At 47.0% G+C, this 24,644-nt stretch overlaps 2 protein-coding genes across 5 annotated transcripts in view; one reads left to right on the top strand and one right to left on the bottom strand.

Annotated features, from left to right (window-relative positions):
- PRCP (prolylcarboxypeptidase) overlaps positions 1–2,515 on the bottom strand; it is a 30,723-nt gene extending 28,208 nt beyond the window's left edge. Inside the window, exon 1 of the mRNA XM_074572495.1 lies at positions 2,272–2,515. Within this exon, the coding sequence (XP_074428596.1) occupies positions 2,272–2,397 (126 nt within the window). The 5' untranslated portion in view covers positions 2,398–2,515. The remainder of the gene's footprint in view (positions 1–2,271) is intronic.
- Positions 2,516–2,676: 161 nt separating this feature from the next.
- DDIAS (DNA damage induced apoptosis suppressor) lies at positions 2,677–12,896 on the top strand. Of its 4 annotated transcripts, none has more exons than XM_074572494.1 (5): positions 2,677–3,133; positions 4,977–5,105; positions 7,003–7,251; positions 8,119–8,236; positions 10,070–12,896. In XM_074572494.1, exons 3-5 carry the CDS (start codon positions 7,148–7,150, stop codon positions 12,620–12,622), a joined length of 2,775 nt encoding a protein of 924 aa, XP_074428595.1. In that variant the 5' UTR covers positions 2,677–3,133; positions 4,977–5,105; positions 7,003–7,147; the 3' UTR covers positions 12,623–12,896. The 4 variants fall into 4 exon arrangements, with proteins under 4 accessions (XP_074428595.1, XP_074428592.1, XP_074428593.1 ...); XM_074572491.1 differs by lacking the exon at positions 7,003–7,251 and adding an exon at positions 6,794–6,955 and having other exon boundaries at positions 2,679–3,133; XM_074572492.1 differs by lacking the exon at positions 7,003–7,251 and adding an exon at positions 6,794–6,955 and having other exon boundaries at positions 2,686–2,938.
- The last annotated feature ends 11,748 nt before the right edge of the window (positions 12,897–24,644 follow it).

The raw sequence follows: 24,644 nt of genomic DNA, 5'->3' as shown, positions 1-24,644 counted from the left end.
GTACACGGCACCTCTGTGCTTTGCTGGCACCTGGAGGGCACACGGGCTGTCTCTGCCGATAGCTAAGGAGAATAACCAGGTGATACCACAACCCAGAGAAGGGATGAGGACAACAGTGACAAAGGGTAGTTCAGACCATTGCACAGAATTAGTATCACTGATACTATGACAGCAATGTGCCGGAACAATTAGGCGTCACACTTAGAGTTACAACACAACCACAGAATTGATATCCCGGCCAACGCTGACCACACATTGCAGATGGTATCTGCAGTATGATACCAAAATAGGCTTCAGGGCTATTAGAGGGGTTAAGGGAGAGACCCAAATCCCAAATTGCTACCCAAGTGACTGAAAAGCATGAGACGGAGATGCTTTCAAGACAGGCGAATTCCATGATTTACGCAGGGAGACCACTGGAAAAGGAGCGCTTCCAAACAAGTAACACTGTCCGCAGAAAACTGTAATCTCAGTGCATGGATTTCTCACTAAAATTGTTCCCAACCCATCTCTCACTCCTCTAATGACAAGGACCTTGACTCTAAAATTATTCCATAGCTATTCAGGATAATCTTCCAAGGGTTATCTGTTTTTTTTATGTCTGTTCTCTCTGAAAGTGTAATCTTCCCATTTTGCTCATTCCATCCTAAGTTCACCTTCTACAAAGTTGAAACAGAAGATGTTCAATCCACATACCACCCAAGATACCTGTGAATTAAACACCTTCTCCTTCCCACCACTTCCTACATGGACAAGGGCATGAACTTCAGACGCAGGCTACAAGCCTGATTCTAATCAAACCAAGAGAATACTTGAAAAGTGTTCTCTCCCCTTACTACACTTCCCAGAAAGGGGAACCATTACCTCCGCTGCAAAAATCAGGTACAGCACAGGTAAAGATGCAGACATTCTCTAACACAAAAAGGAACTGTTGACTATTTTTGTGAAACCCTATAAACAAGCAGGGTTTCAAGTTTTCTGCAAGGGGACCACACCAGCACTTGTAGCCAATATTGTGAAGCCCTCTGTTCTGTTCACATGCCATGGATTTTGCCAACAAATTGCAAGGAGAATTGTTGGAGCAGACAGGAAAAACAGCACTCAGGTTAGTAACAGAAACCTGTTCCATATTTAAAACAAACAAACAAAAAAAAAATCACACAACTGCTATTTGCAAATACCATCAGGGTACAACTGAGGTCCCCAGCCCCTCTCTGCCAACACGCTGTGCAGTATGTTTTGGAATACAGACTTTGGTGCAAGGATATGGTGCATAGATACAGTAGAGCTGACTACCTGTCACTTTAAATAGTTTAAACAGCAACTTAATTGGAATATTCAAGACCTGGAACATTTTACCAAGGGGATTGAGCACTGCAACATCTAGAAATCCTAAAAAATATAGTCCTATCCAGCCTGAAGCTAAAGGAGACATCTGATAAAAGAAAATGCCCCCTGAATCCCCACGGAAAGTCCCTGCCTGCAGCTGTGCTCAACTGGGCTGCAGAAAAACCTCCAAGTGACAGACAGACACTGCTCCAGCAGCACCAGCAAGCCCCACAGCACGCCAGGAGAGGCAGATTTAGAATCACAGAATGATTAGAGTTGGAAGAGACCTTAAAGATCACCTAGTTCCAATCCCCTGCCCTGGGCAGGGACACCTCCCACCAGCCCAGGCTGCTCCCAGCCCCGTCCAGCCTGGCCTTGAACCCCTCCAGGGATGGGGCAGCCACAGCTTCTCTGGGCAACCTGGGCCAGGGGCTCACCCCCCTCACAGCAAAGGATTTCTTCCCAATATCTCATCTCAATCTCCCCTCTTCCAGTGTAAAACCCTTCCCCCTCGTCCCATGGCTCCCCTCCCTGCTCCAGAGTCCCTCCCCAGCTCTCCTGGAGCCCCTTTAGGGCCTGGAAGGGGCTGGAAAGGTCTCCCCGCAGCCTTCTCTTCTCCAGGCTGAGCCCCCCCAGCTCTCTCAGCCTGTCCCCACAGCAGAGGGGCTCCAGCCCTCCCAGCATCTTCGTGGCCTCCGCTGGACCCGCTCCAACAGGTCCATGTCCTTCTTATGTCGAAGGCTCCACAGCCGGACACAGGTGGGGTCTCACCAGAGGGGAGCAGAGGGGCAAACCCCCCCCCCCACCTCATTTCCCCTCACCCCGGCCCACCACCGCGCTGGGATCGCCCCCCATGGAGAGTGGCGACCACCCACCCCTACAAGCAGCCCCGTTATGGAGCGGAGGTCCCTGGGGGAAGGCGGGGGCCGCGGCGGCTCCTACCTGCTGCCTGAGGTAGCGCGTGAGGTAGGGGGCGGGTGGCGGCGCGGCAGCCCGGCGGCGGCGGGGGGCGGGCAGGGCGCCGGCGGCCCCGAGCAGCAGGAGGAGACACAGGAGGAGCCGCAGCATGGCCAAGAGGAGCGGGGACCGCCCGCCGCCCCGCCGCTTTATATCGGCCCCGCTCCCCCTCCTCCCGCCCGACGGCTGCCCCGAGGGGAAGCCGGCGGGCGGCGGGACCCTGCGGAGCGGGGGCGGTGCCGCGCGTGCGCGCTGTGAGAAGGAGGGTGGCTGGCCTCCTGGCTTTCTCATTGGGCAAGCTGGGGCGGCCCCGTCGCCGGGCTGCGTTACGATTGGGCGAGCGCCGCCTCGTCCCCGCCCCCTAGCGACGGCCCTTAGCAACGCGCACTTCCGGCTTCCGGGTTCTCCTCCGAGCTGGGGCTGCTGCGGCCGGGTGCGGGTGGTGTTTTCCCGGGGCTGGAGCTGAGGCGAGGGGGACGCGGCTGTGGTAGCCGCCTTTTGGCCTTTGCCTCCTGTGGGAGCCTGAGGGCTCAGAGAGGGGGCGATGGTGCTGTTGCCCTTGCCTTTTCCTGGGTGACAGCGCTTCAACGTTGTCCCTGCGGCCGGGGGACGGAGAGTCGATCCGGTCACGGAGGATGCTGCAGGTTAAGGGGTAAAAATTGCGGTGTGAGGCCTGTCACAACTCTTCTTGCGTGTTTTGGGTTTTTTCTTAAGGAGAGTTTAAGGTAATGATCCCGCTAGAGGGCAGCAAAAACCGGTGGAAACCCGTGTGAGGCTGCAGGGATGGTGAAAGGCCGCGTTCTGTGGAGGCTGGCGGTGGGGAGCACCCGGAGTGCACCCTGGCTGGGTATGTGGGTCCAGAGGTTCGGTTTGTTTTGCTTATTAAAAAAATAAAGTAAAACAGATCTGTCGGTACGGTGGCTTTTTTAATGTACGTCCAGGTAACGAGTACTCTGTTTCTACCAAAGAGAAATAGAGGTGTAGAACCTGAGTCTGTCTGCTCCTAAGTGAGCTCTTACCAGGACCTGTGTGAATACATGCGTGCAATGCTTTATCTCCCATATTTCAATGGAATACTTGAAGTATTTGCTGTGTTTTCTGCAGCGTGTAGTGGTGGTTTTTTTTTATTTCATTACAAACTGCAGATTACACTATATTTTGTTTGTATCTATCTATCTGAGTTGCAAACCAGTTGGAATGTGAAGGACCTGCAGGTTTCTCTAAGTCCGTGGTTTTTGGCAATAACAAAATCAGACTTACCTTTATTACTTCTTTTCTGTATAGTGGTTTGCTTTATTTGCGCTATTTACTGATATCATCTTGTACTGTAACTAAAGCAAAGCAGTTCCATTTTGTCAAAAATTGAAGGCACGCACCATTTAATATATTAGGTCAAATGAGTCTCTGTTAATACGTATTCTGAAGAGAGATTTTTTTTCATGTTGGTTGTCCCTCCAATAAAGCTTTTACCTTTTCCTGGCCTTTCTGCCATAGGGGATATTTAGATATATGATAATTTTTCTTGCCTCCAAACTGCTCAGAGTAATTAATTTAGTCACTCATATTTTTCTAGTACTCTTATTACAGATCACGTTTCTACCAGAATGCTGAGAATGGGGAAAGGGAATGCCTGTGACTTTAACTAGTTTGTGGCAAAATACGAACAAAACATCATTGTTGATTATTGAATGGCTTTTAACATGTAAAAACCATACTTGAGTCTCCTTTATCTCCTTGGTCTCCTGCCTCCCTGAGTGAGTTCTGGGATGAAGATGAGAAGTTCACTTTCTATTCTGTGTTTATTCTGTAGCTTACATTGAGAAGAAATGTATGTTAGCTATAACTGTGACAAAAGTGCTTTTGCAAAGAAGACTTTTTAAGGTGTCCTTTAATTCAGCTGTAGAGAACATTTTTGTCATTTAAGTTGAAACTCTATGATTTGAGGTATTTTGGAGTATTTTTGTCTACACGTTTCTAGCATCTGCTGACAAAAAAGTTAAGTTTCTAAAATGGGGAGTTTCCTAAAGATAGACAGCATAGTGATAATAAAGGTGAGATAATTCTGCAGGAAAGTAATACTGAATAAAAATAAATTATTTATTTATTTATTTAAATGTTTAGCTAATCATTTATTTGTCAGTTTCGTATGTCCCCTTTATCAAAAGCAGTGGTAAATACCATAGAGCAGTCCCTTTGGCTCAAAGGGCATGAATAGAGTTGCAATTGTAAACCCTTTTGAGATTTTCTGGGCATCCTCTCCTTTGACAGTCATTGGCAGTGAAGGTATTTGCAGAATTACAAGTGTAGAATCATTTCAGTTTTTAACTCCGTGTTATGATTCTAAATTAAGGTAAAAAATCAGAAACAGATTTGTTGCAGTGCCGTGCTCAAGGATAGTTCTAATAAAGATTCCCTAAATACAAGTGGGAATTTGTGCAATTTATCTGTGCTGGTGTGCACGTATTGTGAACACTTGCTTCATATTACATATCTTCACCTTTTTTTCTTTTGAAAGTGTTAATTAAGGGTAATAACAGGTGTTGCCTCAGCTGGGCTACCATTTTCAAACAGAGATCATCATTTCCTGAGGGCTGCCTTTTGAAATGCTCAAACAACCCAACTAAAAGCAGTTAGTATTAACATCTCATGAAATGAGAACTCTCTGAACCGTTTTGACCTACTTGTTTCAGGTGATGCTGTGAGCACATGAATAGTGTGAGAGGACTCTTGGCTGCCTCGGTAATTTCTGTCCAGAACTCCTGCTTCATCTATCCTGCCTGTCAAAAATGCTTTTCTAGGCTGATACTGGATTCTGGAAGGTACGTCCTGTTTTGGGGATCATTAACTATAACTGTCAGAAGCCTTGGGAATCTCTGGGAGCTTGGATGGAAGTTAAATCACCAGTGGTGTCCCCCAGGGGTCAATGCTCGGTCCAATTTTGTTCAGTATATTCATTAATGACTTGGATGATGGGACAGAGTGTATCCTCATCAAGTTCACTGATGATACCAAACTGGGAGGGGTGGCCGACACTCCAGAGGGCCATGCTGCCATCCAGCATGACCTGGACAGGCTGGAGAGCTGGGCAGAGAAGAACCTAATGAGGTTCAACAAAAGCAAGTGCAGGGTCCTGCACCTGGGGAGGAAGAATGCTAAGCACCAGTACAGGTTAGGGGTGGACCTGCTGGGAAGTAGTTCTGAGGAGAAGGACCTGGGGGTCCTGGTAGACAGTAAATTATCCATGAGCCAACAATGTGCCCTTGTTGCCAAGAAGGCCAATGGAATCCTGGGCTGCATAGGGAAGAGTGTGGCCAGTAGGTCGAGGGAGGTCATTCTCCCCCTCTACTCTGCACTGGAGAGGCCACAACTGGAGTACTGTGTCCAGTTTTGGGCTCCCCAGTTCAAGAGGGACAGGGAACTGCTGGAGCGGGTCCAGCGTAGGGCAACTAAGATGATTGAGGGACTGGAGCATCTCCCTTATGAGGAAAGGCTGAGAGAGCTGGGACTCTTTAGCCTGGAGAAGAGAAGGCTGAGGGGAGACCTTATTATGGCATACAAGTATCTAAAGGGTGGGTTGAAGAAGGGTGGTGCCAGACTCTTTTCAATGGTTCCCAGTGACAGGATGAGGGGCAATGGGCACAAGCTGGAACATAGGAAGCTCCGTTCAAATACACGGAAAAACTTCTTTACAGTGAGGGTGACAGAGCACTGGAACAGGCTGCCCAGGGAGGGTGTGGAGTCCCCTTCTCTGGAGATTTTCAAGACCCGCCTGGATGCAGCCCTGAGTGACATGCTCTAGGCAATCCTGCTCTAGCAGGGGAGTTGGACTAGACGATCTCTAGAGGTCCCTTCCAACTCTGAAGATTCTGTGATTCTGTAAATTGGTGAAAAAACAGGCATTGTAGAAATACATGCTAATTTCAGATACTTATGTTACTTACCACTATTTAGATATCTTTGTATTCCAGTAGCAGCTTGTAGGTTGTTCTGGATCAAGAGTTCCATTGTGTTCAATGCCATGCAATATCGAAGGACAGTTTAGGAGAGTAAATAATGTGCGTTAATAGCTTCTAAGGGCATCCCCGGCAGTCCAGTTCTTCACTGCTGTTCTTAAGTTGAAAAGAATTGGTTGGAAGCCCCTCGGAATCAAGTCCTAATTTTTTTTATTTCTTCTCATTTTATATGTGCAATGCATCAGGTCGTCCTGTATGACACTTCCACTTATTGTGCGTCCAGAAACGTATGGTCTTTCCTTTTTAATCCCACTGTTATGTGAAATCTATGACACATAGAAGAACAGTAAATCAATGAATGTCAGCACTAAATGGAAGGAGCTGACTGTGCAAAGCAAGAGTATCTGTTGTTTCAAATGCTGAAGATAACAGCGCTGTTTCCTGATGATTTTTTATTATAGTAGTACTTACAGCTGCAGATAAGTTCTTACCTCAGCAGTGATTAACAGAAGTTAACGTATTCAATCTTTTTTATCCTTTTACTGTCTCTTTAGGTTTAGCTGTCTAAAATGTGGCTGCACAGGTGAAGCTAAAGATGCGAGCTACAGATATAGATTGTCCCTAAAGATTGCTGACACTAATGATTTGTTTGACATTACCGTGTTTGGAAGTTGCTTAGATCCGTTCTTTGGGGTCACTGCAGAAAATCTGCAGAGGTAAGAATGGATTGTTTCTAACTGTACATCTGCTGCTTTTTCTTCAGCCTAAAAAAATTGAGATGAGCTTGGATGGTGGGGAGACAAGTGGGAAGAAGCTGCTAAAGTGCTCCCTTCCAGCATTTCCATGGTACCCATCACCTTGAGAAAATGCTGAAGTTTGGTTTCTTTCTGAAATCTTGAAATTTTGAGATGGATTGCTTCTGCACTTGCCTTTTGGAGGCAGCTACCACCTGCTACGTGAACTTCACGGTTTGGTTGGGCTTTTTCCTTGTGTCCATCTTCCTTTATTTGAGGTGATTGAATTTTCTTTGTCTAACGGCAGATTACTAAGTAAGTTGGCTTTTCCAGAGATTTAGACATAATTTTTCCTCAAGATTTTAGAAAAGCCTTAAGGTAAGGGTAGAGCCTCTGTTGCTTTTTCCTTAACAGTTTGGATTTGGGGGGAAAAAAAAAGTGTGCACCTTATGACTGGTCTTCAATATTTTCAAATATCTTCAAGATTTTCCTTTAGCAAGGAGGGATTTCTAATAAAGCCTGTTAGTCCTCAGAGCCTGACCACCTACATTATAAGCTTCAGACTTCCTGATACGTGAAACTGTTAGGATGGGGATATTCAGATGCATTCACTGCTGCTTTCTCTATTCTGTTATTTCCCAATGCCTTGTGTTATCACTATGTCAAAGATGAACACTTTTTGAATCCCTTATTAGCAGCATTAATAACATTCTCATGGCAAGCTTTCTACGCTAGACTGCTGTACTGCTGTCAGCTGTGAAAAACAGAGTTATTTGCATGTCTTAATATGGACACTGCTGCTGCTGTGAAGATGCAGGAATGAAGGGTAATGCAACAGCAGCATATTGACAGCATTATACAGTCGTTGTGTTGGTACAAAAATCACAGCCACACAGGGAACACACAAAAGTTGTGTATATAGCAAACCTATTCAAAGTGCTTGTTTTGTTTATTTCTATATCACTAACAAATTAAGTGAAGTAAACAATTGAATTTATAGGCTCGTGGTTTCTTGTTTTCATTCTACATTTAGTTTAAGCTAGCACAGTATCTTCTCTTTGGCACGTGTCCTACCTATACTACAGCTAAAATGCTATGTAAGGCTTCCTCTGCTGGTGCAATACTTCTGTATGTTTTTACTCAAGGTGTATTCAAGACTTCAATCAGCTGTCAGGAGAAACAAACATAGATGCATCTCCAGGAGCGTTAGTTCAAGCAGTGGAAACCTGTTTCATTGGGAAAAGATTTATATTTGGAGTGAAGGTAACTTCTAATCCACATTACTCTGTTATAATGAGTTTACTCATTAGCTTGTAGCCACTTGGGGGCGTAGACGGAGTTATCAAAGCATCGTGTACGACGTCTTTTGGGAATTTGAGAAAATTTAGGGCTAGGACATGGGAAGGATTCTGCTCCTTTTCCCCCAGACTCCTGTGTTATTTTAAATGAGTCACATCCAAAAGTCATCTTGAATGGCAGTAGTCAGCTTGACAGCTTGTCAGGGCTGCTTTTCAGAGCGCCTGAGCAGTGCCAGCTCCTGTGCATATCAGTAACAGCTTGGAGTCTGTAAAGAAACATGTACAGCTCAAGCGAGAAACAGACTGTCTTTTCAAGTGCTGCCCTACCTTTCCCATGCTGCATAGTTTCCTGCTGCCTGAAATGTAAGGAGAAACACATCCCCTTGCGGTATTTTGATACTTCTGGATTTAAGAGTGTGTTTAAAAATGTTGATAAAGTACAGCTGTTCAATATATGCACCTGTGGGTCTTTTATGTGTTTAACAGACTTTGAAATATTAGTTCTTAGTAATATTTCTGTAGAAACAGTCGCTAAGTTCTCTTCAAGTGGTGCTTGTGTGAGTCATTCATATTATGAAGTCTGCGCACTAAATCCTACCTGGCAGGTGTTTTTCCTCTCGCCCAGGTACCATGAGGTTTGTATCTGTATCTGAGCTGAGATTTTCCTAATGCACAGCATCTTAAGTAATGGAAGTTGGAGGACTTCATGGATTAACTTTACTTAACTGGAACAACTCACCGGGTCTCTAGGTCTGATGCCTTTACAAATGTTAGTAATCCTACGTATTAACAGCCTTGTGGCTGCTGCTGCACATGAAAGGGCTGAACACACATTCGAAGACCATTAGTCCAGTCTCTGGCTGTAGACGTTTCTGTATAGTTCAGCTGTGCATACAGTTGCGCTCCCCCGGGTGAAACTCAGAATCACCATAACGTTTTTTTTTTTTAAGACTTACCTAGAAAGTTATTGTCCTTGGCTAACAGCCTTCAGCCTCAACTTTTGCAAAGACTCAGGGAGTAAGAGGGTTGTTGAATTTAAAGACAGCTATATTTGCTTTTTGGCCTCTCTGGCATTGCCCCAGACCTTGAGGGGGAGGTGAAAAAGGTTTTGTCCACTTCTCAAAACATTAGATAATTCCCTCTGCTTTTAATGTCATTTTTCACTTGTAATTTCTGTATAGAGAGAAGCAGTTTCTATAAAGAATTGCAGCTGAAGCTCCTTTGAAACGCTACTCTCCAAACGAATCTGAGAAGATAAAGGTTGTAGCTTATTTCCCTTTCACAGAGGTAGCGCGCAGAAAATACCATGCAGGCTTAGATAGCTGAGCTGCCAAGTCAGGTACCTGGAACCAGAGTGCTTTGCTTAAAGTACTGCCCAGTGCCTCCTGGATAAATGAAAGCACTGGCATCAGGCAGCTAGCCATTTGTGCAGAACTGCGCTGGAGGAAGCCCGGAAACACCTAGTGCCCTAAAGGGAGGAAGAAATTTTCTGTGAAGTCTGTCCTTAGAATTCGTGGTTGTTTTTCCGTTTCTAAAACTCTGCATAATTGCAACAAGCAAAGAACCTCTCGCTGTGATGCCCTTTATAGCCCTTGCCAGTGCTTATTTCCCAGGGAGTACTGCTTTGTGTGACAGGCTGTTTTGTATTCTTTTCCCTGCAGATTGTGACAAAAACCAAGATCTAAATTTAAGCCTGACTTAAAAAGCATGCATTAATTCTTATGGGGTTTTTTCCTGTCACAAAATAAAACATTGCACTAAGTTGTTTGTTTATTTTTTTTTTCCTTTTTCCTCCCAGGGTTGTGCAAGGGAGCATGGAGGGTGTTCTGCTGCCAGCAGCATCTTGCAAAACTGTTCCAGAATTAATACAAGTACAAAAACCCTTACAGCTTGCCAGATCTTCCTGCCAAACGCTGCTGTTACTGGCTTTACTGTTATCAGCTACTTCCATCGGCTTCTGCAGTCAGCAAAACCCAAGAGCTGTAATAACAGCTCGTACTTACTTGATGCATCTTCAGCTCCAATAGATGAACCTGCCTGTGAGCTCAGCAGCTTGTCAAGCCTGAGCAGAAACTCCTGGTTTGTTCAGTCTAGTGGCAGAGAAAGCTTTTTAGGGTCCTGGCAACAGTCCTTCAGCCTGACTTCATCTGTTGCTTGGGTAACAGCGGGGGACTTTCCCACTCTGGAAGTGGGAAAGCTGGTGAGTGAACAGAATGAACATGAGGGGAGGCCTGTCTCTGCAGAATCATGCAGTGTAAGCCTCAACAAACAAACTCCTTGGGATTCGTGGGTTTGCAGCTCTTCTGTGAAGGAAGGGAATAAAGAGGAGGGTAATGAATTTAGTTCACAGCCTAGTCGGACTGACAGTATCTCTGCGACTGATAAATTAGAGAGAGTATCCTCTTCGAGGACTGGGTGTTCACATGGAAACAGTTCCAGGTTGTTACAACATCTCTTGGAATTTGAGGGAAAAAGCATTTACCCAAAGACTAATAGTAGAAATTATTCTTACCCAGAAAAGTCCTGCAACTCCTTTTTTTACAAGAGAGATGCCTCAGCTTCTAATCATGTAAAAGTAGCTGGAGTGCCTCAGACAGGCTCTATGCTTTGGGAGGAGCTCCCATTCTCAGAAAGCCTAAATGAATTTTTAGCCAGAATAGAAGATGGCAAGAGTGGTGTAACCTCGCCCAGCCTTGATGCAGGCAAACATGCCTTTCTTGAGAGTAACGAGTTGCGTGTAAATCCTAACAAAGCATATCCCAGGCAAACCCTGGTAGCTGCAGATTTGCCTGCAGCGAGTGTCTCGGCGACGTTCTTGCCACAAGCAGAGAAAGATCGTTGGGAGAACGTGTCGTTTGCTTGTCTTCAGTCAACAGCAAATTCTCCAAGTGATGAGGTGTCACAATGTGAGTTTTCCTCTAGTGTTTCATCTTCAACTGACAAGGAATATGGAGCATCTTGCTTTATACATCATCTACCTATTCTGTCACAGTCTTTGCCACTTTTATCAGAGCCTTCTGTTTCCGAGAGCAGATATGTGCCGTCCAAAGAAGCAAATATTGACAGTTCAAAGTCAGCTTGGTCTTTTATTAGTCTGCAGTGTACTGCTGAACCTGGAGAAACCTCCTGCTTAAAAAGGAGCAAGGCAGCTACCCGTGTGCATTCTGCGCATGATAACTGTTTAGCTGGTTGTGAAAACAAAGAAAACTCTTCTACACCAAGCCAAAGAACAGATCTTACGTTCACAGGGGCATGGGACTCTGATCCAGCAACTCCCACCAATACAAGAAGGATATATAAAAGAGAATTAAAACCATTGCCAGAACTGTCAGAAAACACCTTCAAAAGTGTTAAGAGGAGAGAGATGCTGTGGAACAGTATCTTCCCTGAAGGCAGCTACAATGCTTCTGCTGATCTCTTTGATGCCACTGCAAGAGAGGTAGCAAAACCTGTAGAATTCTTAAATAAATCATGTAATTCTTCATTACAGGAAGATACCTTGATAGAAAAGGTCACAACTCCTGAATCGGTGCGTTGTCCTGGAGGTGTTCCCTGTAACGGTTCAAAATCAAGCTCATCCCTGCGTAGGTCCCCTCCTGCTTTTCGTAAGCACAGCACACCCGTAACTTACTCCTTTTGTGATTCAGAATGCAATTCAGTCAGCGCTCAAGACTTTGTTCCTCATTCACAGTCAACGCCTATGACAAAACCTCTCCAGAAACGGTGGCCTGGTGGGGAAAGAGGCTCTTTTGTCACTGTCTTCACCCCTAAAAATCCCGCTAAAATCCATTCCAAATGCAAGCGATCCAGGTCTTCCTTTCAAAACACTCTGCTGCAGCAGCTTACGGGCAGGTTAGTGAAACGTGGAAGGCCGAGTAACAGGGAAGGCAAAGAAAGGAATAGCTCTGTTTCGCAGCAGTTCCCTAACAGCCAGCTGCCTGCCGGCTTTGAGGCGTGGATCCCTCCATCTGCTACCAAGAGGTTGAGACCAACTGCATCTTTAAATTTAAAAACCGTCAGCTGGGCTACTGACTTGCCGTCGACCTGTGGGCACACCGGCAGGAACCCTATTTCTGAAAGCAAAGAGAAGATTGAGAATGGTGTATGCTTCCGAAATGAGAGATTAAACCCTGGGAATACAACCAGGATTCTGACAACTCCTGTGTCTGCAGGTGTCACCAAGGCCTCGTTTTTAAACAACACCATCCTGGAAACTTGTTCCACTTCAGAAGGCAAGAATCTCCTCTCAAGTGCAAATTATTCAGGGGGTATGTTGGAAGGGGCAACTGGCTGGTCTCCTGAGTTGTTCTTCCAAGCACAGACTCCTTTTTCCAATAAGCCAAAATACTAAAAAAAAGATATTTCTGTGATAGGTCCTTTTTAATTATTTTTAAGACTTTTGGGAAGGAGCCAGTAGAAGAAAAGAGCTATTTAGGAATTAAATCGTTTATACACCTATTGGCATATATCTTCCTAAGATGAGTTATGTTTATTTGCAGATCTTTATACCTCAGAGACGGGGGAAAACAGAATTTGCAGTTACTATATTTTATTGTAAATTAACTCTAGAACGTGCAATAAAACCTTTTGTAAATGTGTGAGTATTTAATAGATCTCACTTTATCAAGCACAAGTAGGTGAAGTGTTTTAGTGTTCAGTGTTGTCTTTTCATCTCAAGAAGAGCCCTGGAGTCCCGTGTCCACTCTAGATCCTTAGCTGGTGACTCTGTGGAGGAGGGCCAAGTTGTCATCGAAGAATTTAAAATATCTTACGGGAGCCTCATATTTGCGTCCACTTGGGATCCTATGAAGGAGTTGAGTTGGGTGGAGGGGACCATCCTGAGAGGTTGGTGGCAGCTCCCAGCTTTCCTGTAGGCTTTTTTCCAGTTAAAGACTGCTAATGGCAGATTCCTGGCGGTGTCTTTCCTCTTCTTTGCTTTGGGATCTTCCACAGCCCCCACCCGCAGCAGCTGCATTTAGGATCATTGAATAGAGAAACCTCGGAGCTGCTGCTGCAAGCTTGGAGGTGGAATGTGGGAATCGGAATCAGCTTGAAAATGCTGACTTGTAGAAGCAGAAGTGGGCTTAAAATGATCTGCTGTGATTTATTTATTTTTTTTTTTTGGAAGCATAGAATGAATAAGCACCATTGTGACTGGGGACGAGGAGAGTTTACTTGGTCGATTCTCTGATACAAGACCGCCATTACTACGTTTCTGTGTTTGAGGCCTCGCTCCATTTTTAATGCAGCTACTTAAGGGCCAGGCTCGGTGTTTGCTCGGGAGAGTTGTCTGCATGCCAGGAACAGATTGGATCAATGCTGGTAACTAAAGCACTTTCAGGTTATGATGCCACCTTTGCCTTAGGAAATCTGAGAGGCAGAAGTTGCTGGAAGTTAGAGGAGTATTGTGGGAATGGAGCATTTTGTGCTCATCTTGTTCCTGTGCGTGTTAGTTACTGTCTGTTTTTGTTTGTCGCTGTCGGAGTCGCGGCTAGAAGGACTCTGAAAGGCTTCTCTAACCGTACGGTCGCCGGCTCCCACCATAGGTGCCTCACTGGGGCTCGCACGCAAACCAGCGTGCTCAGGCAGGACCTGCCAAAGGCAGCCAGTGGAAACCACGTGTGGGATGGATGAAAAAAGTACACCTTTGGCATTTGAGCTGTCATCTTTGTGTGCCTTCATATCTCCTCTATAAGATAAATGTGTACCCGCTCTTTATTTGCAGGACACCCAGGGAAGTGTGAGAGCAGTTACTGTTTGACCACCTTGTCCTTTATCCACTATTTTTAGCATGGATCAGCCTTACAGAACATACAGGTAAACCTTTTCAGTTTCCTGGGCTCTACGCTAAGTTCTGCACCTTCTAATCAAAATAAACTCATTGAGGGACGGGAGGGAGAAGAGTATTAGAAATCAAACATGCTTTTTCTGCAGCTGAGCAGGGTGTTAATGAGATACAGCTTCTCCCACCAAGGGTACGAGTGTGCTGAGTCTGCAGGCTGAACGAAGAGAATGGCTCCTCATGGCCACACGGCGAGTCTGCACAGGTAAATTCACTTTACAAAGAAGTTTTTCCATAGCAGTCAGGGGGGTTTGTTGGGGTTTTTTTTGACTACTTACACTTGAGGAAATTGAGCACAGGTTCAAAGACATACCCAACGTTAAGAGAGCGTGCAGCCTAGCGCTGGGTATCACCGAGAGACCTTAACCAGCAAACCGTCTTTTCTCCTTGCTGTCCTACCCAGCAAGATACTCGAGCACAGCTCAAAAGTTCTTCATGGTGTTTAAGGATGCTGCAACTGTCGGTGGCAGCAGCAAGAGTCTTGAGGTTCCTTCTTACGTGTCCAAGCCTCAATCCCTGCAGTCATAGAATCATAGAATCATAGAATTGTTGAGGTTGGGAAGGGACCTTTAAGATCATCGAGTCCAACCTTTAGCCTACCCTGACAAAAGCCACTTCTAAACCATGTCCCTAAGTGCCCCATCTACCCTTTTTTTAAACACCTCCAGGGATGGTGAATCCACCACCTCCCTGGGCAACCTATTCCAATGTTTAATAACCCTTTCAGTGAAAAAGTGTTTCCTAATATCCAATCTAAACCTCCCCTGACAGAACTTGAACCCGTTTCCCCTCGTCCTATCACTTGTCACCAGGGAGAAGAGGTCAGCCCCCATCTCTCTACAGCCTCCTTTCAGGTAGTTGTAGAGGGTGATAAGGTCTCCCCTCAGCCTCCTCTTCTCCAGGCTAAACAACCCCAGCTCCCTCAGTCGTTCCTCATAAGGTTTGTGTCATAAGTCCCTGGATCCTAGACATAAACATAGGAAAAACGAACATACAGCTATGACAAAAAAAAAAACAAAACCAAACAAACAAAAAAAAAGGGGGTGGGGAAGCAGAATTAAACATAAATTGGTGAGAAGCTCAACGTGAGCAGGCAACGTGTGCTTGCAGCCCAGAAAGCCAACCGCAACCTGGGCTCCATCCCCAGCAGCGTGGCCAGCAGGGTGAGGGGGGGGATTCTGCCCCTCTGCTCCGCTCTGGTGAGACCCCACCTGGAGTCCTGCGTCCAGCTCTGGGGCCTCAGCACAAGAAGGACGTGGACCTGTTGGAGCGGGTCCAGAGGAGGCCACGAAGATCCTGGGAGGGCTGGAGCCCCCCTGCTGTGGGGACAGGCTGAGAGAGCTGGGGGGGTTCAGCCTGGAGAAGAGAAGGCTCCGGGGAGACCTTCCAGCCCCTTCCAGGCCCTAAAGGGGGCCTACAGAAGAGATGGGGAGGGACTCTGGAGCAGGGAGTGCAGCAGTAAGATGAGCAGTAACAATTTTAAACTGAAAGAGGGGAGGCTTAGATGAGATAGATAGTAGGAAGAAATTCTTTGCTGTGAGGGGGGTGAGCCCCTGGCCCAGGTTGCCCAGGGAAGCTGTGGCTGCCCCATCCCTGGAGGGGTTCAAGGCCAGGCTGGACGGGGCTGGGAGCAGCCTGGGCTGGTGGGAGGTGTCCCTGCCCAGGGCAGGGGGTGGGAACTAGATGATCTTTAAGGTCCCTTCCAACCCGAACCATTTTATGACAGAAGTAAGTTCAAGCATCGTACCTGTGAGTGGGGTCCCTTTTAAATGCTGTGCCGCTGGTGCCAGCCTAGACCACCATGGCAGAAGGTGGCAATGTTGTGCTGCAGGGGATACACGGGTCCCTATGCGGGGTTCTTGGCACAGCCCCAGCCAGAGGGACATGAGTGTGACAGAAGCCGCCATATAGGCTTGATAAGCTGCCGATGGCTTCCCCAGGTGAGCTTTAGTTCTGTGTTGGGAGCAAATGAGAGCACCAGAACGGCACCAGTCAGGATCGCCCAGGGCGCTCGGGTGAGCCCCAGCGAACTCGCCTGTGCCAGTGCTACGCCTGCTCAACAGATTTCACTTACTGCCAATAAAATGCTGCTTTGTGAGTCTGCGTTAGGGGCAAGTGGAAAAGGAGTAAGATCTGTAGCCTGCCTGGAAATGGTAACTCTGCCTTTATAGCTTATGGAGCAGCACTAAAGGGAAAGAGAGCATTACTCACAGACAGGTCACTGAGCACAGGGAAGGCAATATTGAAAGGGTCTTAAGACATCAGTGCTCAAACAAATACAGCTTGAAACCAGTTGTTTCTCCTGCAGCTTCCCACATAACCCGAGACTGTGGTATCGCTGGCTCTTTAAGCACTCCCTTGTGATGAACTGGACAAACACCCGCTTTATCATGGGGGTTAGACAGGAACCAAGTGATACTCGGGAGACTTGACGAGGCTGGCAATGAAACACTGCCAGAACGTCTACATCTTATACCTGACAGCGTCTTGACATGAAATGTTTTGTCCAGCATGAGCGAGTTTATTCAGCGGGGAATTCAGCCACATACTGTAGTAAGCGATAGCTTCGGTGCAAGCTGATGTGATTATAGTTATAAGCTTGTACAAAAAGAATCAAGCTCAGCATGTTTAATTCTGGAGGTAATAAAACTCCTGAAAATGCATACCGGGTTTATGGTTGATTCCCTATGCATAGAAAACCATAAATCAAGCCTAGATTTTAAATTAGGTAGGACTGTCTGTACGGTACCACTGAAATTAACGCCGGGCACTCAGCGCTCCTGGGCTTTGCGCGAGAGGACTGCACGCGTAGCGAGACCAAAAAGAGTAGTGTTGTGTGACAGGGCCCTGTCAGCAAGATGACATCTTCTGGGCACAGCTTCCCAGGTGCTTGGTAGGAAGACTTTGGACATGAGAAGTTAGAGAAGGGGCACTAAGCTGCCTTGGGTTTGCTCCTGTAGACCGTCAGTCTTGTATTCATTCCTCTGGGCAGTTTGTTGCCTTTTTGCAGGGGGCCTTTGTGCTCCTACAATCCTTTCACCCAGGGCAAATCCTGGCACGGGCTGTGTCCTTGCTGCTGCACCGGCTGAACAAGGAGGAGAAGGTTGCACATCCCACCAGTTACGTGCTTCTCTCGCAGAAGAGCTGCCACTCTTCACCTGCCGTTACCTTTCATAGAATCATAGATTGGTTTGGGTTGGGAGGGGCCTTCAAGATCACCTGGTTCCAACTCTAGTCCTGGGCAGGGACACCTCCCACCACCCCTGGCTGCTCCAAGCCCCGTCCAGCCTGGCCTTGAACCCCTCCAGGGATGGGGCAGCCACAGCTTCTCTGGGCAGCCTGGGCCAGGGGCTCACCACCTCAGAGTGAAAGATTTCTTCCTAATATGTAGTCTAAATCTCCCCTCTTCCAGTTTGAAGCAATTACCCCTCATCCTATCACTAGGCCCTTTTAAAAAGTCCCTCCCCAGCTTCCCTGTAGGCCCCCTTCAGGTACTGGAAGGGGCTCTGAGGTCTACCCGGAGCCTTCTCTTCTCCAGGCTGAACCCCCCCAGCTCTCTCAGCCTGTCCCCATAGCAAGAGGGGCTCCAGCCCTCCCAGCATCTTCGTGGCCTCCTCTGGCCCCGCTCCAACAGGTCCATGTCCTCCTTATGTTGGGGGCCCCAGAGCTAGACACAGCACTGCAGGCAGGAGGAAGAGCTTGGTCTGGCTTATCCAGCTGTCACCCCCACAGGCAACACACTCCAGCCATCCTCTCTTTCAGTAAATACTCCATTCCCAAGCTGTCGGAACCTTAACGATGTTTTCTTTCCTTCCCGTTGCCCAGTTCCTATGTAGAAGCATGCAGGGACTTTTTCCCCTCTCCAAATACCTCTCTGTTTTATCGCCGACTCAAACCGCCAGCTTCCTGGGGAACAGGGAGCAGATGGCCCAGCCCTCATGTCAGACATTTACCAAAGAAGGAGCTTCAAGGTCAGTGGAGGAGGCAATAAAAGACACTTGATGTCTTCAAGCTTCACAGCTCATTTCTCAGTATAAGTGTTAGCAGAAGTCATCTTTGATGTGGAGCAGAGCACAGGGGAGGAAACCTGATCCCCAGAATGAGTCAGAGCAGAAACTTCATGTATTGACCAAAAGACTACAGGCTTAAAATGGGAGACCTTGCCCAAAAGGACTCTGGGCCCCCAGAAAGGCAGGACGTGAGGGAACATCCTTGGGAAGAGGCAGTCTTCTGTGAGCATGAAAGGAGCAATCTGAAGGCTGAAGCGAAGAACTAGCATCAAAAAAAGGCACTGCGATGACAAATAAATTCAACCGAAACATCTAAATGTCACCCTCATCTAAGACAACCCAAGCATCCTGGTAGGACAAGAGCTTATCCAGCTACAGGTTTGCAATGGCGGTGAACGGAGAGGCTCCCTCTGTCAAAGACCACCCTCTAGTGACTGATGAAGGCATTTCTTTGACATTCACACATCACTATTAACTCGAGTTTTGGGAAAAAAAAAATAAATTTCTTCTCCTCTAGTGCAAAAGGACACGGCTCCCACGGACAGCAGCTCTACTTTTGATCTTCTGATGAGGACCCAATACTGCGAGAGCCTTGGTATGCTCCACCCAAGCAGAAAAGCCTTAGTAGCCATTCATTTGTCGGTCTGATATTAAATCACGTCAAGCGAACCTCTCCTGTACGTATTCTTAAGGCAACTTTGCTTTGCGGTGCCAATCACAAAAACAAACAAACCAAACACTTTAAGCACCAAGTGGAAAGGATTAAACATTTATTTACATACAGATACATATGTAAGCAATTTCTAAGTATAAAAAGGACATTACGAATAAACATGAAGCGTCATACATTCATCATCCTGGTCATCCAAAATACCTTCCTTTCGCAACCCCACTGTACCACACTTGACAACAGGAACTTAAAAAACAGACGAGCCGAATGCTTCTGACAGTCCGTGGTTCACAGTTTGGCGATTTGCTAACACCGAGACCCTTCCCGAAGGCAGCGCTGCCCCAGCAGCTCGAGAGCAACCGTCTGACCGGCTCTAGTGCATTTTCTCCACTGAAATGCTTGTGCTTGGCCAACAAGAAACACATCCTCTGCTCATCCTTCTGGCCGCGTGTTTAGGAATCGGGGTTCTTGCTAAAATCCTGTACATTGTGCTAAATTCACAATTGCTGGGGAAAAGACAGCAGATCTTTGTGGGAAAAACTCCAACCCAGGGAATTCCTTGAATGCTCTGACTTCCCTGGCATAGCAGTTGCAAACAAAATGCTGCTTTTCGTGCTTAAGCAGGTTTTTAAACTACAATTCAAACTACAGTTGATGGCATAAAACATACTTTGTTCATGCTGTAAAAAAAAAAAAAATCACGTGCTTCAATATTGATTTGCTAGTAATTAAAGCTGAGAGTAATTCAGGTTTTCTCCTGAGGAAATGAAGATGCCTTTATAACATCTCTAAAAATGATCATAGCCTTCAGGAAACATTTTAAACTCAAAAACCTAAAGGTAATGCAGAGCACGACGAACTTGACAGTTAGATAACGTTACAAAGGGAAACAAGCCAGTAAACATAAAATTAAAATGCCTACTCAAAGTATTAATGAATTCAAATGAGAGCTGGGTGAGTCCTTCTGTATAGATCAAAGGCAGTTTGGAAAAAAAAAAAAATAAATCTCATGATCTGCGAATTCACAGAACAGCCAAATACGTGCAGCAGAACGGAGTGAAGCGGAAATAAAAGCGGAGCAGAAAGAGCCGTGTCCCATATTGACAGCTGAGTGACTGCAGCTGCTCCCAGCTCAGGGGCTTTCGGTTTTTTCTTTTTTCCCTTTTGTAAACAGCTGTGGGAAATGAAATGGATGTGACATATCTGCAGCGCATCTGATTATGCTAAAAACCACGGCACGTTTTAAACTACTTCTCTAATATACTTGTCGCTCCAAACCAGCGCAGCAACAAGCGCTGGGCTCCCTCCCCGCGCTCGTTAGACGGCCTTTTCTCCCCCCAAACGGTGGCTTCGGAAGTTAGTTTTTCCCTTTCCGTGCTGCCTGTACGCGGGGGCCAGCGGTAAGGCTTTCTTCCAGGCAGTCTGCAAGAGCGGAGGCAATGGCAGTGCCTGAAACCCCGGCAGCTCTCCTTGCCGTAGACCAAACATTTTATTCTCACTCCATTAAAATGCCAAAACAGCACCCGCCTCTCCTCCGCCTCCCCCTCCGTAAAGGGCTCGCCTGCTGGGGACACAGCGGCCCTTACATTTACTAAAGCTTGTGCCAATGATGCCACCCAGACCCTCAGAGACACTCACACCGCCACCCGAGCAGCAGCCCAGAAGGGCTCTCCCCCTCCACGGGGCTGGGAGTCTCCCTGGACGGAGAGCAGCATCCACCGGCCCACTGGAGCGTTACTCGTCGCACCGAACCCCCACCGATCCTTAACACCCGAATCTCTTGTGTTGGTCCCCTAAGAAACGTCCCTCACAGGATGCCTTGCCTGCTAATGGGCTTATCCAATTAGTTAGGTTTATGTTCACAGTAAGAAACTCGAGGTGGCGCAGATGATGAGCTGTGGCTGCTCTTCCTTCTAGCTAAAGCAGGAGTCAGATCCCCGTGGCTCGTGTGATGATGCCCAGTCTGAGTGCTTGAGGTGTGAGCAGTATTGGCGAGGAGCAGATTCATGGATGGAAGGTACTGCAGGAATCAGTAAGCTTTGGAAAGCTCTGAGGTTTGAATTCATGTGACACCAGACTCCTTGATGATTGCCCACGAAAGCATAAGAGTACTTTTAACATCCCCTCTCCCCCAGGGAACCACGCACAGCTGAAAATGTTACTGACACAGGTTTGGGCCATGTCACATGCCTGTGGACCAGGGCCGGACTCCAGAAGACGCTCGGCGGGGACATCACCCCGGTGCACTCACAAGCGCACACGTCCTCGGGAACGCTGCCCCAAGATAAGCAGTAGCGGCAAAAGCAAAGGTGGCATCTGCTTGAGTTTAATTGTAGCACCAACCGGAGCTAAAATTATCTTCTGAGCTTACTGGAAAAGGATAACTGGTTCAACAAACGCGATCACGTCCAGGAAGTGCTGATAGCTAGTTATTAAGGTGAAAACAGAGACAGGCTCCGAGCACAGTACCGCCAGCTCCTGTTTATCCAGACAGATGAGCTGAGCTCATCTCGAGCTGAGCTCATTTAACCTTGGCTTAAAACCAGTCTGCTTTTTCACTGACAACACCTACAGCCTAACTTAACACTCGTTGCCATCTCAGTTTCCGCTATATCTGGGTTATCTTTCCCCAGTTACCCAGTTGACTGTATTGGGAGGGGCAAGCATGAGAGATGAGGGTCTTTTTCTGGATCTGTGGCTCCCACTTGGAAAAATCCAAACACCCTCAACTCACACGGCATAGTTTTTCCTTCTGGTTCAAGTTACAGCTCATTCACATAAGGGGAAAGGGTGCGATGGCATCCACGGGTGATGACAGCCGGCAATCTGCCTCGGCTGGATATAGTACAGTACAGCAAAGGAGCCTTTGGGTCAGTTCAGCGAGGTGGTGATTAGCGAGGTAAGGCAGAGAAAGGCAGCGGGCTACTTTGGGAGCCTTGCGTCATGGTCAGCATGATCATCACCCTGTTCCCCGCTTTCCCGGCCAAGATAAATCCTGAACTGAGGCAAAGGCGAGATCTGTAACCTTTACAGTACGTTCAGCTACAGCTCCAGTGAATGGTCACGTTTCAAAGACTTGACCGGTCCCAGCTGAGGCCGCTTTGCTCAGGATGCACTAGTCACTTGTAGGACATCAAGTGAGTGCCTCCCCCTCATGCATCACCAGAAGACGCCAAGAATGTCCTTCAAAATGATGATCCTTTGCTGCTTGTGAACAGTAACTAGAACAATTATTACCCACAGCGACAAGAGGACGAACTTGATGCAAGGAAAAAGGGTGGTGTCAAGTGCCAACTTTGTTCAGATAAGCAAATAAAGTTTATAAACGGAGGAAAAGAAATGTTGATATAACATCTTCCACGGGGTTTTCACTACTAGAATCGATTAGCATATTCCCTTTGGCTCCAGCGGGTTTTCTGGTGAGCCCTTATGTACATCAACATTTTGGAGAGTTTCCATACTTGCTCACTAGGAATTCACAAAGTGTCCTCTAGAAACACCTTTTCTAACTGAATAAGCTCAAAAAGGGCTTTGGTGGTAGGAGCAACACTTAGAAGGATATTGGGTACTTTGATACCAAAAGCAACAGAATGCAGAAGGATCTCAGATGAGGCTCAAATTCAGAGCACTCCTTACTAAAATCCAGAGTAAGGCAAGTCTAAGTCATAGATGCATTTTTAGGGAAAAAAAAAAAAAAAAGAGGCTTGGATTGAGGACATCCTGAGTAGAACCATCCCTTTACTTTGCATTTTCTGCTCCCCGCAGTCATCTTTCCCCTTGCCCGAGGGGCTCTAGCCCTCAGTCTGCCCCACAGCCAGGAGAGGGTTCCGTGGCAGTGTCTCCAGCCACATCCGACCGCGATGGCACCACAGGTCCCCGAAAGACAGCGTATCCTGTGTGTATGCTCAGCCTGTTGCAATAGCTGGAGAGTTTCACCTGTTTTCCAACTGAATTGAGTCTCTGACTACAGAAATCATGCCAGCTCAACACCTCAGCCTGATTTACAGACAGCTCTTCGCACTGAAGGGAGAAGACAAGCGGAAAAGCCACTGAACAAACCGCAGTCCTCGGGGATAACGAATCAGGCGAAACCCAGTGGGTCTGACTATAACTAATTGCATCCCTTGTCAGCAAAAGCTCGGGAAAGGCTGTTGTCCCACGCGCGTGCACCCACCGTGCTTCTGCAGCGCTCATTCCAACCTTCCCTCTTCTCAAATCGCCGTCCCCTGTGCCAGCCGCAGCCTGCTGCCGTTATTACTGATGCTGAAGGAACCCAGTCGCCATTACCAGCTGGGCCCAGGCTCGCAGGAGCCAACCGCTACCGACACCGCTATTCCCAAAACGACAAGCAGCACCAGCAGGCTGACAGATTTTAAGGGCTGCTTCACGTGTTCTACAGCAAAGACCAAAGCGTCTTGCCTGACAATTTGTCACGTAGCTTGCATTAAACAACGATGACAAAGGCATTTGGCATTCAGCACAAACACGCACCTGACCGCATGCTCAACTTACCTGTAGATCACATCAGCACTTCACTGCTAGAGGCAGGAAGAGGCACCCTGTGTCTCCTCCTTTATAGAGTTCATAAATTCGCTTTTCCCACCGTAACTCTTTGACCTGGAGGGATTGCTTTTTTTTCCCCCCTAGCACTTGTCTCTGACGGAGAACGCAAATGGGAACAGAAGGGGGTCATGGCTTGTCCCAGCAAACTTGCAGTGTAAACACCCGACCCAAAATCCCAGCGAGTACTTCCCCCACAGCGATCTGAAGCACAGGACATTCGGTGGTTTACTGGAGATCAGCCTGGCCGAGTCACTGGCTGAACTGGAAAACACGAGTTTAGACCATTCAGCTTCCAGGGGATGTTTTTACGAATCTTTGCAAACAGGTTTTCTACATAAAGCAAACATTTGTTGACCATCCAACACTGGCTTCTGCTCGGAGCTGCTCAGTGTGTTAAAAAAATTTGAAGAAAAGGTCTCAATATGGGACTGCTGTAGAAATTAATACTGACCCAAGATTAGCCCATGGCTGTGAGCGTATCACCCTGAAAACACATCAAAATCTAGCAACGACACTAAAAGCAATGCCTTGCTCTCTTGCTAGTAGAGAACATTTCCAGTCAAATTTGGCCCCATTTTGGACGCTCAACCCAGCAGGCATCACACGGCTTTTACTGACAGTTCTCAAAAATCCACTCATCTAGCGAGGTGTTGGCCATTGCTGGAAAGATGACTGTTGGATATTTGTTTGTTGGGGTTTTTTTAATCTCCTTTTGTTTTTCAAGACTTTGATCACTGCGCTGCACCACTAAGTTGTCATTAGCAGTTAATAAAGCTCTTCTGGTTGAGAAGCCTTCAAGACTGTAGAAGAGAAGATAAGCCCTCAATGCTACAAGGAGAGGTGGGTTGTACGCACTAGAGAGGGATCTGAAGGTGTACAAGAATAACTCCTGCAAAGGAGTTACTACAATAAAATGCCAGTTCTTCTTCTGTGTGTGTTAACTGCCGAAGAAGAGGCGCGTTTCAAACTACAGCTTTGGCTTATAAAACGTTGCACATACACCATTATTTCCTTTCAACTTTTTAAGTCTACGCAGAATAAACCTTGAAAGGAATCAGTTCCGATTTGTCCCTGGGGAAGTCAGACACTTCACTGTAACGTCAGCCCAACCGCGGCACTCCACCCCGCTGCACGAGCCCAGCGCTGCGTGGAGACGGAGTCCGTACGTGGAGGAGATTTGCTAGCAACAAAAGGAAGCAATGCTCGGAGGTTGCTAGTAGGCAGCTAGTCTCCAAAATAGTCACCTACAGGTTAGGAAAACACCGGTAAAAGGGATTTGGCCGCCTAG

The sequence above is a fragment of the Larus michahellis genome, chromosome 1 (genome assembly GCF_964199755.1).
Source record: "Larus michahellis chromosome 1, bLarMic1.1, whole genome shotgun sequence".
NCBI classification, from domain to species: Eukaryota; Metazoa; Chordata; class Aves; order Charadriiformes; family Laridae; genus Larus; species Larus michahellis.
Note: the sequence above shows the minus strand (reverse complement) of the source record. Positions and strands in the feature narration are given on the sequence as shown.

What these genes read in the sequence shown, in the direction of transcription:
- DDIAS (XM_074572491.1), top strand. Translation starts at nt 4,993, where the DNA reads ATGAATAGTGTGAGAGGACTCTTGGCTGCCTCGGTAATTTCTGTCCAG. An exon ending in CTGATACTGGATTCTGGAAG is followed by an intron (nt 5,106 to 6,793) that starts GTACGTCCTGTT and finishes CTGTCTCTTTAG; the next exon opens with GTTTAGCTGTCTAAAATGTG. An exon ending in GATTTATATTTGGAGTGAAG is followed by an intron (nt 8,237 to 10,069) that starts GTAACTTCTAAT and finishes TTTTCCTCCCAG; the next exon opens with GGTTGTGCAAGGGAGCATGG.